This window comes from Schistocerca americana, chromosome X (assembly GCF_021461395.2).
Source record: "Schistocerca americana isolate TAMUIC-IGC-003095 chromosome X, iqSchAmer2.1, whole genome shotgun sequence".
NCBI lineage: Eukaryota > Metazoa > Arthropoda > Insecta > Orthoptera > Acrididae > Schistocerca > Schistocerca americana.
The window spans coordinates 393,515,254-393,537,131 of record NC_060130.1 but is presented as its reverse complement, the minus strand read 5'-3'; the positions used below and the strand labels follow the sequence as shown (position 1 = coordinate 393,537,131).

Here is a 21,878-nt window from a genome sequence, read left to right as displayed (position 1 = left end):
CGGTTCTGTAATCGGTGTAAGCACATTCCGTTCGTTTCTGATAAGGAAATTACCATTTTTCGGTATACTTTATGTTGCCAATGTCAAATTATCCAGGTTTTTCAATAATAGCCACATACCTTAACATTGGTCGACTGACCTCGTCTTCCTCCCTAATAGCTTTTATTTTTTATTGTTATTTTCATTTCCCCTCGCCCCATGTGGCAGCGGTACTATCAACCCGCTCTTCAGCCAGTATACATTGTTCTCTAGTAAGACGCTAAACACAAAACAAGGAGACATATTTACCATGAATCTATAATCAAGATAATGTTCATGGGAGAATGTAAGAAATAACATTATCTTAGTGAAAAGTTTAAAAACAGTGATAAAAATTACAGTACAGTACAGTTAAAAACACTTGAAAAACACTTGAACACTAAAAATGCGAAAAAACATTTGAAAAACACAGAAGAGACACCTAACATTAAAAACGGAACATTGTACATTGTCAAAACTGGAACAAGATCTGGGGTAGGATGATAGATTGTTGATGAAAAGAGGGGTGGTGATGAGGACATGACTAGTAGTGAGAAGGCAAGGGTGGCTGTGGTGGGGTTGATTGGTTTGTTTTGGGGGAGGAGGGCTGTGGTGGACATGGGGAGAAAGGTAGCTGATATGGGATCTATTAATCTGAAATAAAAAGGGGGCGAGGGGCGACAGGGAAGGAGACAAGGAGGTGGTGTGTTATTGGGAGATGACGAAGAGGGAGGGTGTGGGGAAAGGGTGGGATGGATTCAGAATTCGTAGGACGGGTATATGTCGGAACAGAGTTCTAGGTCCAGGGGAAGGAGAAGGTTGAAATTCCCTTGGGAGCGGACGTGGAGGATGTGCAGGGAGAGTGTCGGTCGGATGTGGAGGTAGAGATGCAGCATTACGCTAGGACTGGAAAGGAGAAGGACACAATAGCATTGCTGAAATCGAGTTTGCGGATGGTGTAGGTTATTCGGATGTGTTCAATGTGAGTGAGGTGAGATGGGAATTTTTATGTGTTGGTAAAGGACCCTTGTGGGGGAAAGTTGGCGGATGCAGAAAGCGAGACGGAGAGCATGGCGTTCGAGGATCTGGAGGGACTTAGAGAATTTGGGTGTGCCGTGCGGGATTAGCCGAGCGGTCTCTGGCGCTACAGTGATGGCCTGTGCGGCTGGTCCCGGCGGAGGTTCGAGTCCTCCCTCGGGCATTGGTGTGTGTATTTGTCCTTAGGATAATTTAGGTTAAGTAGTGTGTAAGCTTAGGGACTGATGACGTTAGCAGTTAAGTTCCATAAGATTTTACACACATTTGAACATTTTTTAGAACTTGGGTGTGGCGGATATCTAGGCAACATTTGCATAGCATAGGATGAGGCGGATCAGGGATTTGTTTGTGTGAAGGACCTGATAGTTGAGGGATGTCTCCTTTCATACTCTACAGATCCGTGATAGTGGGACTCTGGTGGGTTACAACCACACAGCAGCTGTTCTGTAGGGTATTCATTAGCAGATACTACATGGAAGTGATTGACACAGGATACTAGGCAGTCTTATACAGGCTCCCACGCATGATTCATTCTGTTTGCAGGTAAGACATTCTACTGCACTCTTTATTTGGATTTCAAGTGCTGTGGTGTTCTGTACCAGTACATAGGAAGTAGAAGTAAAGTTCTGGCAGCTCTTAACTGGGGTTAGGTGCGCGATATGGCCCCAGCAGTGTGACTGCCTGCTTCAAGGAATGCCGCAAAAACCAGTTAGACATTGCTTTTTCCACGCCACGCCATGCTCATACGTTACAACTATACCAAGTACAAATAAAGGAAGGGTCGCTTTCTGTGTGTAAATGTATATGTGATTTTGTACAAGAATAATCGTTTTTCGTATTCTCTACCCTGCCAAAATCTCCCAAACAGGTCCTCTGTTTACGGTGGTCTATATCTATGTGTTGGAGGTGGGAAGTTGAGTGGGCTTGGAAGGTAGGTAGTTGAAAGTGTAGTAGGGCTCATTTCTTACCTATACGACGTCATTATTTCATACTATCAGAGGAACTTACTCTGCTTCTCATTAACGTGCAGACGCCTCGAATGGAGAGCAACAGCGCATGGCTGATAGATACTGCAGGTACTCGTACTTTGAGCACTAAATTACTTATGGACATTGACGTGATGAACACCTTTTGCGTTTTGCATGTGGGATGTCGTATCATTTGGGTATCTTTTACAGGCAAAAGTAAAATTAATTTGTTAATATAACAAATAACCGAGCACTGAGCTACATTGGAGAGCATATTGCCTGAAAAACAGTGGGAGTCCCTTTCATCCATGATGTGCATACATGTGGTGACATCATTTTACCAATTATACAGCCTGTTTACTACTTTTTCTGGGTTGGACGTCCTACCAGGTTACCGATACTATCACTTCTCACTGTTTTGGTACCACTTGACTAACAGAATTTTTGCAGACTATGTTGTGACCTCATAATTTCATACTGTCTAAGTATCTCACTCTGCTTTACACGATAGAGCAGAGACCTTGAATGTAGAGCAATGGCGCAAAGGTAATAAATACTACAGGCATTTAAGATTGCTAAATTAATTATGGACGTTGTCCTTAGGTTACTCTTGTGTGTGAAACACATTTGAGATATTGTCAGATCATTCGTATACTTTTGGCAATGTTAATTAATTAGTTGTTATAACAAATAACCGAGCAAGGGGCTCTAATGTAGAGCCTATTGATCGAAAACAGTGTGAGTGTCTTAACTTCCGCGACATTTACGATGACATCGACGAGCTGAGGGTGTGTAGGGTGGGGTGCGGTGGCGGACACGCCGAGTGCGGGCGGTGTGGGGAGCAGGCGACAGGGGGGACCCTCCCCTTCCCCCGTAACTTGGGAAAGAGGCCGGATGTGATGATGCTGGTGTCATGATTCGCGGTATGGCCTGCGTAAAACACGTGAACGTAGTGGCACTTGCAGACGACTCAGTTCCCATGAAAACGTGGACGTATAACGTGTGCTACTCATGCGACTATGCCAGTGCTGCATTAAAGGTGTGGGGGCACTTCATGCTAACATGTCACATGCAAACTGCATGCCATTGGCTGCCACGTGCAGGCGTACAGGTGCCATGGGTTTGGACCCTCCCCATATCCTTCTCGTCGAAGGCCTTGCATGTGGCCATATGCAGGTCCCCATATGGCCTTGCAGAAAAGGAAGTGCTGATGCAATATGACTAGTGCAATTGTCTCAGCTATAATATGACACCGCAGATAAGAAAGTGCTTATGCTGTTCTCAGCATATTATCGACAAGTACCCATAACGTCACATTAATTGCGTGATGTTGAGGTGTCAAGATCCTCAGATTGGTTTCCAGTAGAGCATGTGTTGGACCAGCTCAGATATTAACTCCACCCCTGTGCCAGTATCCATGATATCAAGAACCAGTCATATAAGATGTGGCTTGGCTTGTCTGGAAAGGACACAACGGATTTATGACACTCTTTTCAACCGAATCAGCGCATGCATCCTGCCGTAAGTCGGGGTGCTGCGTCATATTAGTAAGTGGCCTCATAATATCAAATTATTTGTAAATATGACTCATTTTTATGTTCACGGCAATAACATTACGTACTCTCTCAGCCCCACGAAGTATCATTTGTTTTCCTCCTTCCCTTCTGCGCTTCACATATTTTGCCAGGAGGTGTAATTGTAGTTCCTGGGTAATTAATTGAATTTATCGTGTAGCCGAAATTTCGCGGAATTTTTTAGTAGTCATGTGGAGGATCTCGCAGACTATGGCTACGCAAGAGTGTAAATGAGTGGAACTCTATTTATTTTTACCTTCAGGATGTGTGTTTTTGTTATTTTTTCCTTAGTCTTTCCTTTTATGTCTTGCTATACTCAGCTTTCTGTGGTTTATCCATTGTACCTGTAGAATATCGAACCGTGCCAGATTTGTTGTTGACAGCAAGGGCGCCTTTTCCTGGCCTGAATGTCGTCTGCAGGCGGTTACGCCGTGAACTCTGCCATGTGAGCAGGTTCTCGCACAAGCAACTGAAAATTATTCTATGTCTTGTAGTTTCTGGATTTTTTTGCCATTTTAGAGACTTTTAGTCTTTATTTTACTGTATTCCGCTAAAGTCAGCTGATAAAATTGGAACTTAATCTATCTATCGCTTGCGCCCTGGTCCCGCATTGTGCGCGGGGATGGGGTGGTTAAAACGGATTTGGCATGTTAATGTGAAGGGGTGGCCGGATGCCCTTCCTGCCGCCACCCCGCACCGCCCCGGGACGGAATCAGAGTACCCCATTACCCCATCTGTCTGCGTATAGTGTAAATCGTGGAAAACTGCAGATGTGTGTCAAATGTCTGTGAGTCGTGTAACTGAGGCGGGACGTGGGGACCAGCCCGTTATTCACCTAGAGGGATGTGGAAAACCACCTAAAAACCACATCGAGGCTGGCCGGCACACCCGCCTTCTTCGTTAACCCGGCGGGCGGATTCGATCCGGGGCCGGCGCGCCTACCAGAGTCCAGGAAGCAGCGCATTAGCGCTCTCGGCTAACCTGGTGGGAAAAATTGGAACTTAATATAATTGTGAAAAATATAAACGCTTTTACTAAAATGTTTTTAGGTAGGCTTCGTGACCCACATGATCCCCTGCCCCTCGCTCCCCTCCCCCTTGAAACCGTGCCTGTCCACAAGACGAGGGACGAGCAGCGTGGCCTAGCGTTATCACTTTTTGGGGTGAATTTAGTGCTTCTTGTCACTTCTTTCTTCTTTTTCCTAGCTTTCATATCGTATCTTCACGGGGTCTGCATGTTACGATTTTGCAATGTTAGCCCAGAGGGTGGGCAGATGGCCGTCCTGTCACCACCGCTCCCCCGGGGCGGACTTTATGCACACCAGCTGTCTGTGTCTGTGTCTAGTGATGGTCCCCTTGAAAGTGTGCGAACGCGTTCTAAATGTCTGAGGAGCGTCTAACTGAGGTGCGACGTGGGTACCAGCCCGGTATCCACCTACTCGCCGGCCGAAGTGGCCGTGCGGCTCTAGGCGCTGCAGTCTGGAACCGCGAGACCGCTACGGTCGCAGGTTCGAATCCTGCCTCGGGCATGGATGTGTGTGATGTCCTTAGGTTAGTTAGGTTTAACTAGTTCTAAGTTCTAGGGGACTAATGACCTCAGAAGTTGAGTCCCATAGCGCTCAGAGCCATTTTCCACCTACTCGCACATGGCTAATTGCGTAATCACCGGACACAGGCTGACCGGTACGTCAGTACACCGAGCAGATTCGATCCGCGGCCGCCGCGCCTTCACAAATCTCGGAAGCGGCGTGCTAACGCGTGTGGCAGTTTCAGTACCTGTCGACACGTGATAAATCAGGATTCCGACTTCATTGCTTAAATTCCTCAACGCGAACTTCAAGATGATTAATTTGAAACAGACATGTCCGTCTTATTTTCCCTCTGTGCCTAATCTGAGTAAGTACTTCGTCTCAAACGAGTTCGTCGTAGACAGAATGTCACTATAGTCCTCCTTCCTTTTACAAAATGTTCAATGTGTGTGAATTCCTAAGGGCCCCTAGACTTACACACTACTTAAACTAAGGTAAACTAACTTATGCTAAGAACAACACACACACCCATGCCCGAGGGAGGACTCGAACCTCCGTCGGGAGTGGCCCTTCCTCTTACTTTCCATGGATGTGTCCTCAGGATTCGCCTGTCGAAAGAGTTTATGGATTCTGTTTTGTAGTCTTGGGTCAGAGGAGCAGATGAAACGAGCGAGCGCCCCGATTGCTTCAGACGGTTACAGTCCTTTCATTACAAGTGCAAATCATCCAAGATTCTCTCCAAGTACAATAAAGGTAAGGGATAGAGTTATACACTTCAGATGGTTACATTAATATATGGAAATACAGGGAAATAAACTCGTAGTTTACACCGAATAACAAAATATGCTGTCTTTTTGGATTGCATCGGTGTGTTGCTAAGGCAGACCGCCGTGCGTCAGTGAGAGCAACAATGTTCGGAGCTACGGCTGGTAAAGACCCAGCCGTGGCGTATCTCAATCCACCCAGAGCGCTGTAAAGAAATGAGTTCAAAATGCCTTCAATTAGATCGCAGCTTCGTAACGTATAGTACGACACTGACAATGCGGTGGCTGAAATGTGATATCACACAAAGGAATAAGAGCTTCACCATTCGAACAAATGCAATTAGTTTGCTGGGAAGGCATGGCTCTCAAAACACTTTACGAGATGAATGAAACATACTTTAAAATTTTGTATAGTGTCTGACTTTGTCCCCAGATTTCTAAGAATGAGACTGCAACATTTTCCCGTTGTGGCCCAGTTATTCACTTTAATAGGTCATGTAACAACATAAATCTGGTGCATAATTTTAGATTTTTATCACATAATTTATTCCTCAGTTTGAAATGAATTTTATAATCGAACTGATGATAACAATGAATTTTAGCATCGGTTCAGGCGTATATCTAAGAACGAAGTGTCACTGTTATACAGCCATTTTGTTATACAGCCGGCCGTGGTGGCCAAGAGGTTCTAGGCGCTTCAGTCCGGAACCGCGCGACTGCTGCGGTCGCAGTGTTCGACTCCTGCTTCGGGCATGGATGTGTGTGATGTCCTTAGGTTAGTTAGGTTTAAGTAGTTCTAAGTTCTAGGGGACTGATGACCTCAGATGTTAAGTTCCATAGTGCTCAGAACCATTTGAACCATTTTGAACTGTTATACAGTTTGTTCTAAAAGAGGGTGGGGCAGCTACAACAGGCTCCTCCAAATATACCAAGATCGAGTAAATTATTATGACACGGACTTTGTTTTTTTTTTTTTTTTTTTTTTTTTTTTTTTTTTTTTTTAAATGAAAGTATTAGAGGAGAGAGTGTTCTAAGACTTCAGCAATACAATTTGTGTGAAACTTGATCAAGTAGTAACAACTTCTCTCCCTCTCTCTCACGAGAAGAGATCCCACAAACTTCTGCCCTACTGTAGCCTACGTAAAGCAGACATGTAACGCAGATACGGTTTGTATGCTCACCTGTTCTCTCGAAGCCTATCAGTCTGTGCTCTGGTGTTACAGTGACGATACAACTTGCTCGTGAAGGTATTCAGACTTCCGCAATGCACAAGACAGTCGAAATAATTTGATACGGTTTACGTTTACGACGAATGTCGCCAAACTGTAAGAGCGGCTGTGCGGTTGTATATTGATAAACATACCGATCAAGTTAAGTCCTAACGATCTGTATTTGCAAACATTATAAAAAAGTTCAAGAAATGTGAAGTAGGGAGAATAAATCGCACAAATGAAAAAAATACAGCAACTGTCGAGAAAATTACAACTAACATTTACATTTTTCCGCAGGTATTGCCCTACAATTCGAAAATATTTAAAGAACCCGGACAAGAGCGTGTATGACTCATGCTCTAAGGGTTCTGTACAAACTTAATTACGTAGGTTGGAACTTAAATAGTGGCAACACTGCTGTGGAGACACTACGCAATGGAATCTACTATTGTCGCTGATAGCACACGTTGTTGACATACCTGCCTTACCTCCGAGCAAATGGACTCGCCCTTCCCACGTCACCGGCGTGCGCATAGTCGAGGGAAACACAGTCAATTGTCTAACGTAACGGTGTCACTATGTTTTTGAAACAGGAGCAACAGAGTTGGATCAAGATTGAATGTGCCAGAGGTTGTACAGCACGACAGTGTCATGAAGGTCTTCAAGAGCCGTGCGGGGAATCGGTATTGCCGTACAGAACAGTGGCACGTTGGGTAAAACTCTTCAACGAACGTCGGCAAACTGTGGCAGACATGCATCGGACAGGTCGTCCTGGCGTCTCTGAAGAAGATGTGCATGCTGTTGCTGCGTTGGTGGACAGTGATTGACGCCGTACGTCATACGATTCGTGAGCTCGCCCACGAAACCGGCTTAGCGCATATGACCGTGCTTTACATCCTGAAAGAACGCCTGGGTATGCGAAAAATTGCATCATTATGGGTTCCGCATGACTTGACGGAAATGCATAAATTGATGAGTTACGACGCTGCTCAGACGCACTTGGAGCGCTATGAGCGCGAAGGAGAGGCTTTCTTACGCCGTATCGTAACACTGGATGAGACATGGGCCACATCGTACGAGCCAGAACTGAAACGCCAATCCAACGAATGGCGTCGTTATGGGTCACCGCGAAAGTCGAAAGTGCGTCCGAGCCCCAGTATGGTGAAAGTTATGGTGATTCTCGTGTACGGCTGTGATAGTGTTATCCTCCACGGCAGACCGCCAGTGCACAGTATTACTGTTCGTTTCTGGAGTATCACCTGCGACCAGCTTTGCGAAAGAAGCGGCGACACTTTCTGCGCAACCTATCCATCATTTTGCACGAAAATGCGCGGGCGCATACAGCGCAAGCTGGGGCTGCTCTGTTCGGTCGATGGGACTGTGAAGTACTGTACCACCCACCATACTCCCCGGACTTAAGTCCTTGTGACTTTGATTTGATTCCGAAGATGAAGGAACCACTTCGTGGCATTCGCTTCAGAACTGTTCCGGGAATTCGACAGGCAGTAGACAGCTCCATTCGCACCATCAACAGAACAGGCTCTTCTAACGGTATACTACGCCTTCCTCATCGCTGCCAACGGGTTCTACACAACGCAGGTGACTACTTTGAAGGAGGTGCAAACATGTAACTATTCTGCATTAGTTGTGAATAAATAGTTGCCACTATTTAAGTTCCAACCCTCGTAATGTAGTGTGTAGACTTAGATGCCGAAAGTTCTCATTATCAGTCTTTGATAAATATATAAGTGGAATAAAAAGGATTTATCGACGAGTGGAAGAAGACAGTGGAAGAAGTCGTCAGAATTTTTAGTCTCCTTAATCTCAGAAAAATATAGCTACAATAATGGACTGTGGCATCGGCTCCGTATTGATTACGATGCAGATTCTCTGTCTATTCGTTGGAAGCTTCAAGGACGCTAGATGAAAATTCTTTGTAAAAGAACCACACATTAATAACAAATGTAATTCATGCTTGTTGCAATGACGGACTCAACAAGGTTATTTAACTTTTCTAGTATTTAATGAAAATATGTTGTCAGCACGTTTACAGGTGATTTATTAGGTACAATAGTCTCTCATGCCGGCCGCTGTCGCCGAGCGGTTCTAGGCGCTTCAGTCTGGAACCGCGCGACTGCTACGGTCGCAGGTTCCAATCCTGCCTCGGGCAGGATGTGTGTGATGTCCTTAGGTTAGTTAGGTTTAATTAGTTCTAAGTTCTAGTGGACTGATGACCTCAGATGTTAAGTCCCATAGTGCTCAAACCATTTGAACCAACCCTTGTAAGTGTAAGTATATAGATAGATCATCCACAGGTTTTGACGAGTCAATTTGTGACTGTCAAACTACGTGACATAAACCGCCGTGTCTTATGATTGCATTGACTTAGAAGCTTAAAATTTTTACAGCGCTATGTGTCCTTTGATCTTAGTATTTTACATAAATTTCAACTTGATATCTCTACCCGTTCCCGAAAAAAAGGGGTCTTAACATGAGGTTAGGCGTATGGACGGACAGACGGACAACAAATGGCAAAACGAATTTCTTGCGAGATGGTTACAAATTAATAGTTTTTCGACTTTTGCCTTTACTTGTACTGTGAAACCTTACTCGTCGCCAAATTTCATAATTCTAAATCAATGGGAAGTACCCGATAAACTTCAACTCGAGACTTCCACCCGTTCCTGATAAACAGTCTTAATAGGCTGGCAGATGGATGGACAACAAAGTGATTTCTACCGATTGAGGTACGGAAGCCTAAAAATCATGATTCACCTCAACGCAATCAGTTCTCTCTTCTAAACATATAAATCTTAAGTTGTAATTATTATAATTTCTCTGAAACTACATGGTCCAGTCACACCAAAGTGACCAGTAGCTATCTTCGACGTCAACGTGCAATAACCAAACCCAGACTGCAGGTGGAAGGACTATCAGAGGTGGACATATAAAGCGCGTCAGGGGGACGCGGAAAACAGTGCGATCGTTGTCGTAATGTGGAAACGGAACCATTTATCTAACGTTCACAATGGGATGATCCTGGTTTTTAGAACTAAGGTTGGAAGCATTTCCGAAAAGGCTAATTTTGAAAGCTATTCGCGTGGCGCCGTGGTTAAAGTATACTGCGCATGGCAAAATGGCGCTATCCAAAACCAGCGGCGAGGCAACTGTGGTGCACCACTGGCCATAGATGACAGATGTGAATGACGGATGCGGATATGTGTAAGGCCGAATAGACGAGCAAGTGTTAAGCAACTGACCGCTCAGCTCAGCCAAAGGGCTACCAACAGTGTCTCATCAACGACCGCTCAAACAGTTCCGGAAATGTCTGAGGTTAACAGCTTAGCTGAATCATCGATATATATACACACAAAGGGTGAAGAAAAATTTGCACACTCGGACTTTGTGACGCGATTCCTCACAAAAATGTCTCTCAAAAAATTTCGTCCTGTGCATATTTCTTCCAGTAAATGGACATTCAAGAGCGTCAATCTGGCAACACCGTAATCACATGTACGGTGACTACCGTTGTCAGTCAGGGCTGTGCAGTTGGTGCAGTGGATAACGTTTTGAGTTAGCATGCTGGAGGTCGAGGGTTCGATTTTGGGTCGAGGCATATTTGTATTCATTTGCTAAACGTGGTCTGAGTGGTACGATATCTGCTGTCTTAATCGCCATACAGTGATAACAGTGGGTATTCTACAAAAAGGTACGGCCAAACTTTCAGGAAACATTCCTCACACACAAATAAAGAAAAGATGTTATGAGGGCATGTGTCCGGAAACGCTTAATTTCGATGTTAGAGTTCATTTTAGTTTCGTCAGTATGTACTGTACATCCTCGATTCACCGCCAGTTGGCCCAATTGAAGGAAGGTAATGTAGACTTCGGTGCTTGTGTTGACATGCGACTCATTGTTCTACAGTAATAGCATCAATCACATCAGTACGTAGCATCAACAGGTTAGTGTTCATCACGAACGTGGTTTTGCAGTCAGTGCAATGATTACAAATGCGGAGTTGGCAGATGGCCATTTGATGTATGGATTAGCACGGGGCAATAGCCGTGGCGCGGTACGTTTGTATCGAGACAGATTTCCAGAACGAAGGTGTCCCGACAGGAAGACGTTCGAAGCAATTGATCGGCGTCTTAGGGAGCACGGAACATTCCAGCCTATGACTCGCGACTGGAGAAGACCTAGAACGACTAGGACACCTGCAATGGATGAGGCAATTCTTCGTGCAGTTGACGATAACCCTAATGTCAGCGTCAGAGAAGTTGCTGCTGTACAAGGTAACGTTGACCACGTCACTGTATGGAGAGTGCTACGGGAGAACCAGTTGTTTCCGTACCACGTACAGCGTGTGCAGGCACTATCAGCAGCTGATTGGCCTCCACTGGTACACTTCTGCGAATGGTTCATCCAACAATGTGTCAATCCACATTTCAGTGCAAATGTTCTCTTTACGGATGAGGGTTCATTGCAACGTGATCAAATTGTAAATTTTCACAATCAACATGTGTGGGCTGAGGAGAATCATCACGCAATTGTGCAATCACGTCATCAACACAGATTTTCTGTGAACGTTTGGGCAGGCATTGTTGGTGATGTCTTGATTGGGCCCCATGTTCTTCCACCTACGCTCAATGGAGCACGTTATCATGATTTCATACGGGATAGTCTACCTGTGCTGCTACAACATGTGCCTTTACAAGTACGACACAACATGTGGTTCATGCACGATGGAGTTCCTGCACATTTCAGTCGAAGTGTTCGTAAGCTTCTCAACAACAGATTCGGTGACCGATGGATTGGTAGAGGCGGACCAATTCCATGGCCTCCACTCTCTCCTGACCTCAACCCTCTTGACTTTCATTTATGGGGGCATTTGAAAGCTCTTGTCTACGCAACCCCGGTACCAAATGTAGAGACTCCTCGTGCTCGTATTGTGGACGCCTGTGATACAATACGCCATTCTCGAGGGCTGCATCAGCGCATCAGGGATTCCAGGCGACGGAGGGTGGATGCATGTATCCTCGCTAACGGAGAACATTTTGAACATTTCCTGTAACAAAGTGTTTGAAGTCACGCTGGTACGTTCTGTTGCTGTGTGTTTCCATTCCATGATTAATGTGATTTGAAGAGAAGTAATAAAATGAGCTCTAACATGGAAAGTAAGCGTTTCCGGACACATGTCCACATAACATATTTTCTTTCTTTGTGTGTGAGGAATGTTTCCTGAAAGTTTGGCCGTACCTTTTTGTAACACCCAGAAAAATTCGGGCACTCGAACTATAAATATATAGGAGGTTGAGGGTTCGATTTTGGGTCGAGGAATATTTGTATTCATTTGCTAAATGTGGTCTGCGTGGTACGATATCTGCTGTCTTAATCGCCATACAGAGATAACAGGGGGTATTCTACAAAACATTTGCACATACATACTAAGAACACAGAAATGGAAGTACAATCATTTTCACTGGTCAGCTTTTAAAGAAGCCTTTTGTGCGTTGTGGACGTGAATTGTTTCACACCACTGCATCTACTAGATTCCAAACTTGTTTTCTGTGTACCCTCCCCCAATGGTTCCATCGATTAGTACCAAGTGTTGTTCTTGCCACATTCAAGTCCATTACATTTCGTTATAGCCTATGTCACCGGTAGGGCTAGCAAAGTGCTTTGCAAATAATTTCCAGGGACATACTTTGTAAAATTCGGATACATGTGGCTTAAAACGGTGTATACTACAATATTACATGGCAGAATGAAATTGGCAAATGAAAACAAATACGCCTCAGCCAAGAATCGAACCCCGACCTCCCGTATGCTAAAAGAAAATGCCATCCATTGCACCAACTGCACAGCACTACTGCTGCCTCCTAACAGAGGTGGTTACATGTGTGTGTGTGTGTGTGTGTGTGTGTGTGTGTGTGTGTGTGTGTGTGTGTGTGTGTGCCTAGGGAGCTGGAAAAGCGAGTGAAAAAGGATCAATAGTTGTAAGGGAAGCGTGATAACTAATGTTAACACTCTGTGATGTTATTATTCTTAACCAGAGTCGTCTCCTACAAAGTGGATGTTGCTCTACTCACTTGCACATCTCGTCTATGTCGCGCTTGTTGTCCGGGAAGACGAGGTGGGCCTGCGTGAGTAGAGGGCGAGCCATGTTGAGGCACGGCAGGTACTTCTCCTTCTCGCACAGCTCCACCCTCTGCGCCGCCAGGTCCCCCGCTGGAAATGACCAACACACATCTCTCATCTCTGCAATTGACAGTTTAGCATCTTTCATCTCTGCTGCAGAACGTAAAGTTAAGTGCGGTACAAAGATACTTCTGAATGAATCTTTCACTCTGCCGTTCAATGTGCGCTTCCTGGTAGATTAAACGTATGTGCCGGACCGAGACTCGAACCAGGAACCTTGTTTTTCGCGGACAGTTCACTTATCAGATGAGCTACCTTTATTTTCTTTACGTTCATTTTTATTAACTCTAGTGTTTTTAAAAGTTTATTCAACCTTTTTTTTTTACAAAACTCCAATGTTGGTTCAAAAATGGATCTGAGCACTATGGGACTTAACATCTGATGTCATCAGTCCTCTAGAACTTAGAACTACTTAAACCTAACTAACCTAAAGACATCACACACAACCATGACCGAGGCAGGATTCGAACTTACGACCGTAGCGGTGGCGCGGTTCCAGTCTGTAGCGCCTTGAACCGCTCGGCTACACCGGCCGGCTCCAATGTTGGTAGTATTTGTCTGAGTAACAAATAAATGTTTCATGTATAGCAAAAACAAAGAATATGTTGCTCAGAATGAGAATACGCAAGTAATTCGACCTTATAACTGCAGCTGGTAAAACCAGAATTTATGGAATAGGGACCTAAAATTCAATTTTCCCAATTACATTTGGAAAACCAAGTTAATTCAACTTCTTTTTGAAACGCATTTTCACTATGATTCTTAAGAGCTAACATTGCTGTGTCTGCTCTCTCTTTTACCGCGAGTGTCCTTAAATATATTCTCGATGAGTGCACGTGAGGTTCGTCTTCAATAAATTCAAATCTAGAGCTACAATTTTGCAAAGTTTTTCAGTCTTGTCGTTTTTTTCCGCTTCGGCATTCTGAGGGAGACTTCCCACTAAAAATAATAAAATAAGAGGAAAAACAAAAAAGGAAAATATAAAAATATGTTATCTATACATTTACGTATTAAGCACCACTATAAAGAGGTTTGACCAACGGACTTGCCGAAGTGGTAACACCGGTTCCCGTCAGATCACCGAAGTTAAGCGCTGTCGGGCTGGGCTAGCACTTGGTTCAAATGGCTCTGAGCACTATGGGACTTAAGATCTGAGGTCATCAGTCCTCTAGACTTAGAACTACTTAAACCTAATTAACCTAAGGACATCACACACATCCATGCCCGAGGCAGGATTCGAACCTGCGACCGGTGCAGTCGTGCGGTTCCGGACTGAAGCGCCTAGAACCGCGCGGCCACCAATGCCGGCACAGCGCTAATGTGCGCTGGTGTGTGTTATGTATGTAAACCAAATGGACCTGATTTATAAGGGGAGAAACAGTTTTTTCGCTAAGTGTCGTATACGACACTGCCTTCGACATGTGTCCTTATTTTCCATCTTGTCGCAGGAACGCTAGGAAGGAAATGTACTGGAACAATAACTTTCGAAGAAACGGTCTCCTCCTGCACGAGGAGAAATGTAGATGTATCCTGTTGACCCTGGGGGTGAGCTGTCCTACGGCTCTTTTCATTTTGCTTTTTTAAAGGCTCTTGTTAATATTAGGGACGAAATCAGCGTGGTAGCCATTGATTCGTGCTATGAATTTGGTGACCCTATATTCACGTTCATATACTATTTTAGATAATGGGGCATTATGTAATCTATATAGCATTGACCGGCTATAAAGCTGCCTTTTGTGCTGTACAGGGTGGGAAGAAGATCTTTGAACAACCAAATCTGTGGTTGCTGGTTTCCTATAAATGTCATAATCAAAAGAATTCCTTGACACAGTGCTTTTCACAAATAAATACTGCTACTTTAGATTTATCAGCAAGTACTATAAGGCCCTCCTTGTCTGACAATTTTTTGTTAATACCAACTATAATACCCCATAACATCGGGATGACACCAGATAATTTCAATAAAATTCACCACCACTCCATTTCGTAGAGCTGTGGTCAAGAAACGTTCATCTAGGACTGACACAACATGGGCCACTAAGCCATCAATCAGTTGCTGTGATGCAGCCTGGTGTGAATTATAGACTAGACTTTTATTATGCCGTTTCATCTAGTGCTGGCCAGAAAAGAACATAGTTAGATTTACCGTCTTAGGACAGACTGAAACCCACAAAACGTAATAGAATTTTCACCATGGTATTTCGACACACTTAAGAGCCTGTTAAGTTTGTATTGATCACATCTAGCTAAGCCCTTTCCTAGTTGCTGAATATACATGTCAATATGCTCACTGATACAAAGAAAAAGTTTGCCACTCAGCATCTGAAAAAGTAGCAAATGAGACACATACGAATCCTTAAGTATACTAATTTCCTTTACATACTGCATTCGTACTTCATCTCGTAAATTGAAGAACATAATTCTATGCTACATGGATCCCGACAGCGAAATATTCCAACTGAACATGTGTTTACATAGTTAGGAGTCACCTTATGTGTTACACACATTTTATTAAACCTAATGTTCGCTATCCCTTTTGCAAGAAAATTCTTGAAATTTGATTATTTATAAAATGCCCATTTTACCGAGCCTGGCAGCCCTGAACATAATAATTTACTGGACAGGAATCTCCAGCCAAACTTTTGCACATTGAATAAAAGCCGCTGCAGCTGTTGTATATCCATTATTAAAGACACGACCGGTTCAGTAAGTTAAATTACATCCTCAGGTGCAAATCTGAATAAAATTAAGGAGGGGACTGTAAACAATATTAAGCATGACCCTATCACAGTGATACAAAGTGTCCGCAACACAGAATATCTAAATAATAGTGGTCAAGCCAATTTTACACTCAGATCCCAAACTATTCTTCAAAATCAGAAATTTAGCAAAAAGTGATTGTCATGAATTAAAACGCGGCAATGTAAAAGGAAAAAAGAGCCGTAGGGCAGTCCCCTGCAGGAGACTGGCCCTAGAATCTTTTCTCATCATATGATTACGTACTATGGAACTGTTTCAAATAGAGTCGGTATACAGTTGACTACAAAAGACATTGTCCCAGCATATTTCCCTCCTAGGAATAGTGGGCTGAGGATAAACGCAGGGCGAGGACGAAACGAGAGAGCAAGATGTCGTCAGGTATTTACATCACCTCAGTCCGGAGCCGCGCGACCGCTACGGTCCATTTGCCTATACACGTGGTAATTCACATCCCACTATTAATGGCCGGCCGCAGTGGTCTAGCGGTTCTAGGCGCTCAGTCCGGAACCGCGAGACTGCTACGATTGCAGGTTCGAATTCTGCCTCGGGCATGGATGTGTGTGATGTCCTTAGGTTAGGTAGGTTTAAGTAGTTCTAAGTTCTAGGGGACTGATGACCACAGTTGTCAAATCCCATAGTACTCAGAGCCATTTGAACCATTTTATTTACATCACCACCTGTGATAATTGCTATATAGGTATATAGGCGAAACTGGTAGGTCCATTGAAGTTAGGTTTAAGAAACATATTTCTGGTTCGGGTTCCAGTTTTGCTTTGAGTTCACATTCATCCGAAACTAGGTCACTGAGTATTCAATTTAATATCTGGTCTTAAGAATACTGCATACCGAACACAAAGGTAACGTTCTTAACATCTTGGAAGAGATGGAGAACTTTCGTGCGTTAAGAAAATCTTCAAACCAAACACTTAATTCTGTAACTGAATTAAGGTATAAATCCATTTTGGCTAAGTTTGATTACTTAAATGTGTAGCCTGGTTCATTCACCCTCTCCACCTTCTTTTCTTTTGTGCCTTTACTAGGGCTACTCTCCTTTTTGAAAAAAATTAAGATTTTTTAATTTTTTAAGAATTTTTGAGATATTTTAATTCTAAATGTTACTTTTATAAATGGCCCAAAACAGGTTCTAAGCTTTTATACCTATGTCTTGAATTATTAGGTTGACATTTGCTATCTTTATCAGCATGTTTATTTTTGTGCGCCCGGTTCCAGGCGTTTACGTAAAGTATAGCGAATGTTATTATGCATCCACGCATGCGCCGCTTCCGTCGGGGCCTATGTTTTGACAACCTTTCACTTCGTGTATGGCAGCCGCAGAGCTCCGTCCCGGCGCGGGCTCAGCTGAGGTACTGTCTGCTGCTCTATGTTCGTCTTTCTGCCCCCTCCCCTAATTCCAGTGCTTTTTATAATCTTTTCTCTCGTCCCATTTGTTATCAGATTCCAGTTTTATTGCCGTGTTTTAATCCATGATTATCGCTTTTTGCGAACTTCCCCCAATTTTAAAGGAAGTATTCAGTCTTGCGGACATTTCTTATCACAGTGATATGATCTTGGCGTAATATTGTTTAGAGTCTCTTTTTTCCTTTTATTCAGCCTGACGATATAATTTAAGTTACGAAACCAGCTGTGCTTTTATTAAAAGTTTTTCTTCAGCATATAAGTCACATTCAGGCATAAGTAGAGTACTATTTAACAAAAGTCTATTCTAATAATTATATCTTGATAATTACCCTAAGAATTTTCTGTTGGTCTGTAAGTTACACTAGTATGAATCCATCAGGAATTAATTTAAGAGTAATTAATGCCATCTGCGAGCCACTGCTTAGAAACTTCACGCCGTGCTCACCTTGGTGGACCTCTAATTGTTATTTTTGTTTCTGTCTGTCTTGTGTGTACTGTATATGGATGAACCCATTCATCAGATGCATTTAGCTTTTACTGATAAAGTAATAGCAGTGATTAGATTGTAATCAAACGTTTAAGCCACAAAAACGAAAATAATTACGAAGGTTTTGTAAAGAAGGGTTACCCAAATAATTCTCTATTTTATTAATTTATGGTGTTCATGTTGCACTTGATGATTCTGAATATTATTCAAAAATACTCTATAGTTCCAGCCCCAAGTTACTGAAATGTATTGGCCTTTTCGTTTGATTAACTTTACGGTTGCCTCCTCTACGTCTTTGAAGTGCCAAGTATGAGGCTCTCAGGAAACTGCGCAGCTGTGGAAACATTCTTCCTGCCGCTAGCCTGACAACTGGCAAGATTTCAAAAAATGGTTCAAATGGCTCTGAGCACTATGGGACTCAACTGCTGGGGTCATTAGTCCCCTAGAACTAGTTAAACCTAACTAACCTAAGGACATCACAAACATCCATGCCCAAGGCAGGATTCGAACCTGCGACCGTAGCGGTCTTGCGGTTCCAGACTGCAGCGCCTTTAACCGCACGGCCACTTCGGCCGGCGGCAAAATTTCCTAATAAGTTTGTCAATAGTGCGGTCGTTAACTTACTTCCTGGAGCGGGCTGAGAATTAGTGTACTATATTCACTTGATATTTTCTTGTCATTTAGATTAAATATCCTGAACGGTTCTCATTTAATGGGTGATATTAAGTTAGAAAATCTATGTTTCTGACCCCAGAAAGCTCGTTCCAAGTGGGAAATATACATAATGTTAGCTTTTACGTTGCGAATTACCCGTTTTAACTGTCAGTGGCGAACTGACAGAGTGCTAAATGTGTGTTTACACAATTATGTTGAAACACTGTGCTGTGAATAAGTTGAAAAGAGGATTTTGATATGCGTTTGCTTCCACAGCTACATTTTCATAGGTTTGTGATAATCCTGTAATGTTACTTCAGCCGGCCAGAGTGGCCGAGCGGTTCTAGGCGCTTCGGTCGCAGGTTCGAATCCTGCCTCGGGCGTGGATGTGTGTGACGTCCTTAGGTTAGTTAGGTTTAAGTAGTTCTAAGTTCTAGGGGACAGATGACCTCAGATGGTAAGTCCCATAGTGCTCAGAGCAATTTGAACCAATGTTACTTCAGTACGCCTGTGAGTGCATGTAGACGCTGATCTGTTTGAGGTCAGAAGTGCATTACATATTGCTAATTCATGATAATTTGAGCGTTCTCGTGTTAAGGATGCTTTGTTATATGAAATTAGACTTTCACAGTAAGGGTATTGTGGTGAGTTTTAATTATTTTGTATTAGTACTTTGTCGTATTTTTGGCTTAGTTCAGTAAATACAACAGGAAAACAAACGATGGTAATTAACATAGTCTTCCACATTATCTAAAATAGTCTGACAATGCTCTGACAGTTTTTGATTTAACATCTGTAGAAATTTATAATTTTCGAGTTTAAGAGGTCACCGCATCAAGTTTTCAGCTCATCTTCCTGTTTATTATTGAGTACGGAGCGTAATAGGTAAACATTCAATATGTACAACATTCAATATGTCATCAGAAGAACAAAGCTATAAACTCAACAAAAAAATGATATATATGCGGTGTCTGTTCTTATGGACATGTCCGAAAGAACAGACTAAATTGATGACGGCCAATGGTCCCTTCATTGCTTACGCACACCAGGCCCGAGTTCTTAAGGTAATCAGCAACTTCGCGTGAATAATGAGAATAATGGGTGAGGGACACTACATTAGAAGTGTGTGAATAAGTCGAGAATTTGTGTCTGACGGAAGGCGTGCTGGGGTAGTCCGTGCACATGCGATGACCAATGTGTCCGGATGGCGCAGTGGTCAGTGCATCTGTCTAATCAGCAACAGACCCAGATCCGAATCCTGGCACAAATTTTCGACTTTCCCCTTTGACACAAATAAAATCTTGCTCGCAGCCAATGTCTGTAATTTCTTTGTGTCCTAGAAAATGACAGTTTATAAATACACTTGTAGCAACCTGCGTTACAACATGTCAAACAGAAATAAAAAGTAATTCTCCATTTGTACACAAATGGCTTCGAGAAATTCGTTTAGTGTCACAGTGCTCTGTTCCTTTTCTATACAGATTTTATTTTTTAGGTTACGGAACAAGACTACGAATTACAAATGACTACAATAACATCTCCAGAGTGTTTGCGATCCTTCATAGTTATTAAAATTATATGTGCGTTATTCTCTTTGATGGTAAAAACAAATTTAGCAGCATATAGAAACGTAACATGGGTATGGTAAGGCAGGACACAAACAATGTTATGTCATCTCGTAGTAGTTAATATGCAAAATTTTCCTTTTAGCATAGCTCAGTTACTTGAGTTGTCACTTCAAATAATCAAATGTGTTTTGTATTACCGGCCGGAGTGGCCGTGCGGTTCTAGGCGCTACAGTCTGGAACCGAGCGACCGCTACGGTCGCAGGTTCGAATCCTGCCTCGGGCATGGATGTGTGTGATGTCCTTAGGTTAGTTAGGTTTAATTAGTTCTAAGTTCTAGGCGACTGATTACCTCAGAAGTTAAGTCGCATAGTGCTCAGAGCCATTTGAACCATTTGTTTTGTATTAGTTCGGAACATGCTATCGTATAATTTTCATTAATTATTTTAATAACGCACTGATTTTGAAACAAATGGCTGCAGCGGTAAAGGTTCACAATCGACTTCAAATATTTTTAGTTGTGGAGATTAATGTATGAGAATTATAAACAAGGAGTAGGTTTAAGTTTTCCCGTTTGATCGCGGAAATTGTTAAATTCGTTTGTCTTATTATCTGCGCTCTCTAGACACGCTATTAATCTATCGAATAACCACTGTAATCTTCAACTCAAAGGATTAATTTTTTGTTGGTGCCTTCAGAACTATTGTTTTCATATCGATTCACGAGGATCGGTAGGTTATTGTATAAATAATGTATGCATAAAGGAAATCGACAGCAGTGGCATCATTCGTTGCATTGAAATTAATATTTTAGTTGTCGTGTGTACCATAAACGTTGAAACTAATGGAGACGACAAGTAATTTAATTTCACTCTCGAGCAAACCAGCAGCGGCCTACCACAGCAAATATTGTAGCCTTGCTACTCGCTGGCAGTCCCGGCGGGTGGAAAGTGGCACGTGGCTGGGCTCCGTGGCCTCTAGTGATTCGCAACACAGTGTGTAAAGCAGGATCCCTGCGAACGCGGGTTTGCTTTTAATACTAGCAGAGATGGTTAGCGATTTTCGGTTTATTTAAACGTTCGACAAGTTTAAACAACAGCAGAAATTTGTCTGGATCTTATAACAACATGTCGAAACGTGATCTTGAATTTTTTACGCGGGAAGAATACAGCAGAAATTTGTCTGGATCTTATAATAACATGTCGAAACGTGATCTGGAATTTTTTACACGGGAAGAATACACCGAAGGATGTCAAAATTTTAGCTTTCCAGACGCACTGCAGGCATTTTTTTTTTAATGTTGAAAGTCGCCAAATTTGTATCTCTTCAGGCGACTGGAGTAATGTACACCTCTGTTGCAGGTGTAGCAGACAGCACACGAACATCACACAGCTGCACAGGTTTGGTTGATGGCGCATCCTTAAACAGATAACACCACTAAACAAAGCGAATTTCAGTTTCTGTTGATAGTTTCTCTGATAATTATTCATAGTTACTACTCGGTCGAGTTTGCAACTCATTTAATATCCGTAATAATTGTCTATCGGCATTGCAGTATCGCTAAGCGTTAACACTGGAGATAAAACTGAATTAATTTTCTTTGTGTTTTTTTCGTGTGTGCTTGCCGATAGCATCTGTCTTTGGCATGTTCCAGAGTTTCACAGTGATGTGCAACCCAATTCACATTTTCAACCT

General features: G+C 43.0%; 1 protein-coding gene across 1 annotated transcript in view; it reads right to left on the bottom strand.

Moving 5' to 3' along the window:
* The window catches only part of LOC124556041, a 484,814-nt gene that overhangs the window by 188,539 nt on the left and 274,397 nt on the right, over positions 1–21,878 (bottom strand). The window contains exon 3 of the mRNA XM_047130076.1: positions 13,191–13,329. Coding sequence (XP_046986032.1) covers positions 13,191–13,329 — 139 coding nt within the window. The remainder of the gene's footprint in view (positions 1–13,190; positions 13,330–21,878) is intronic.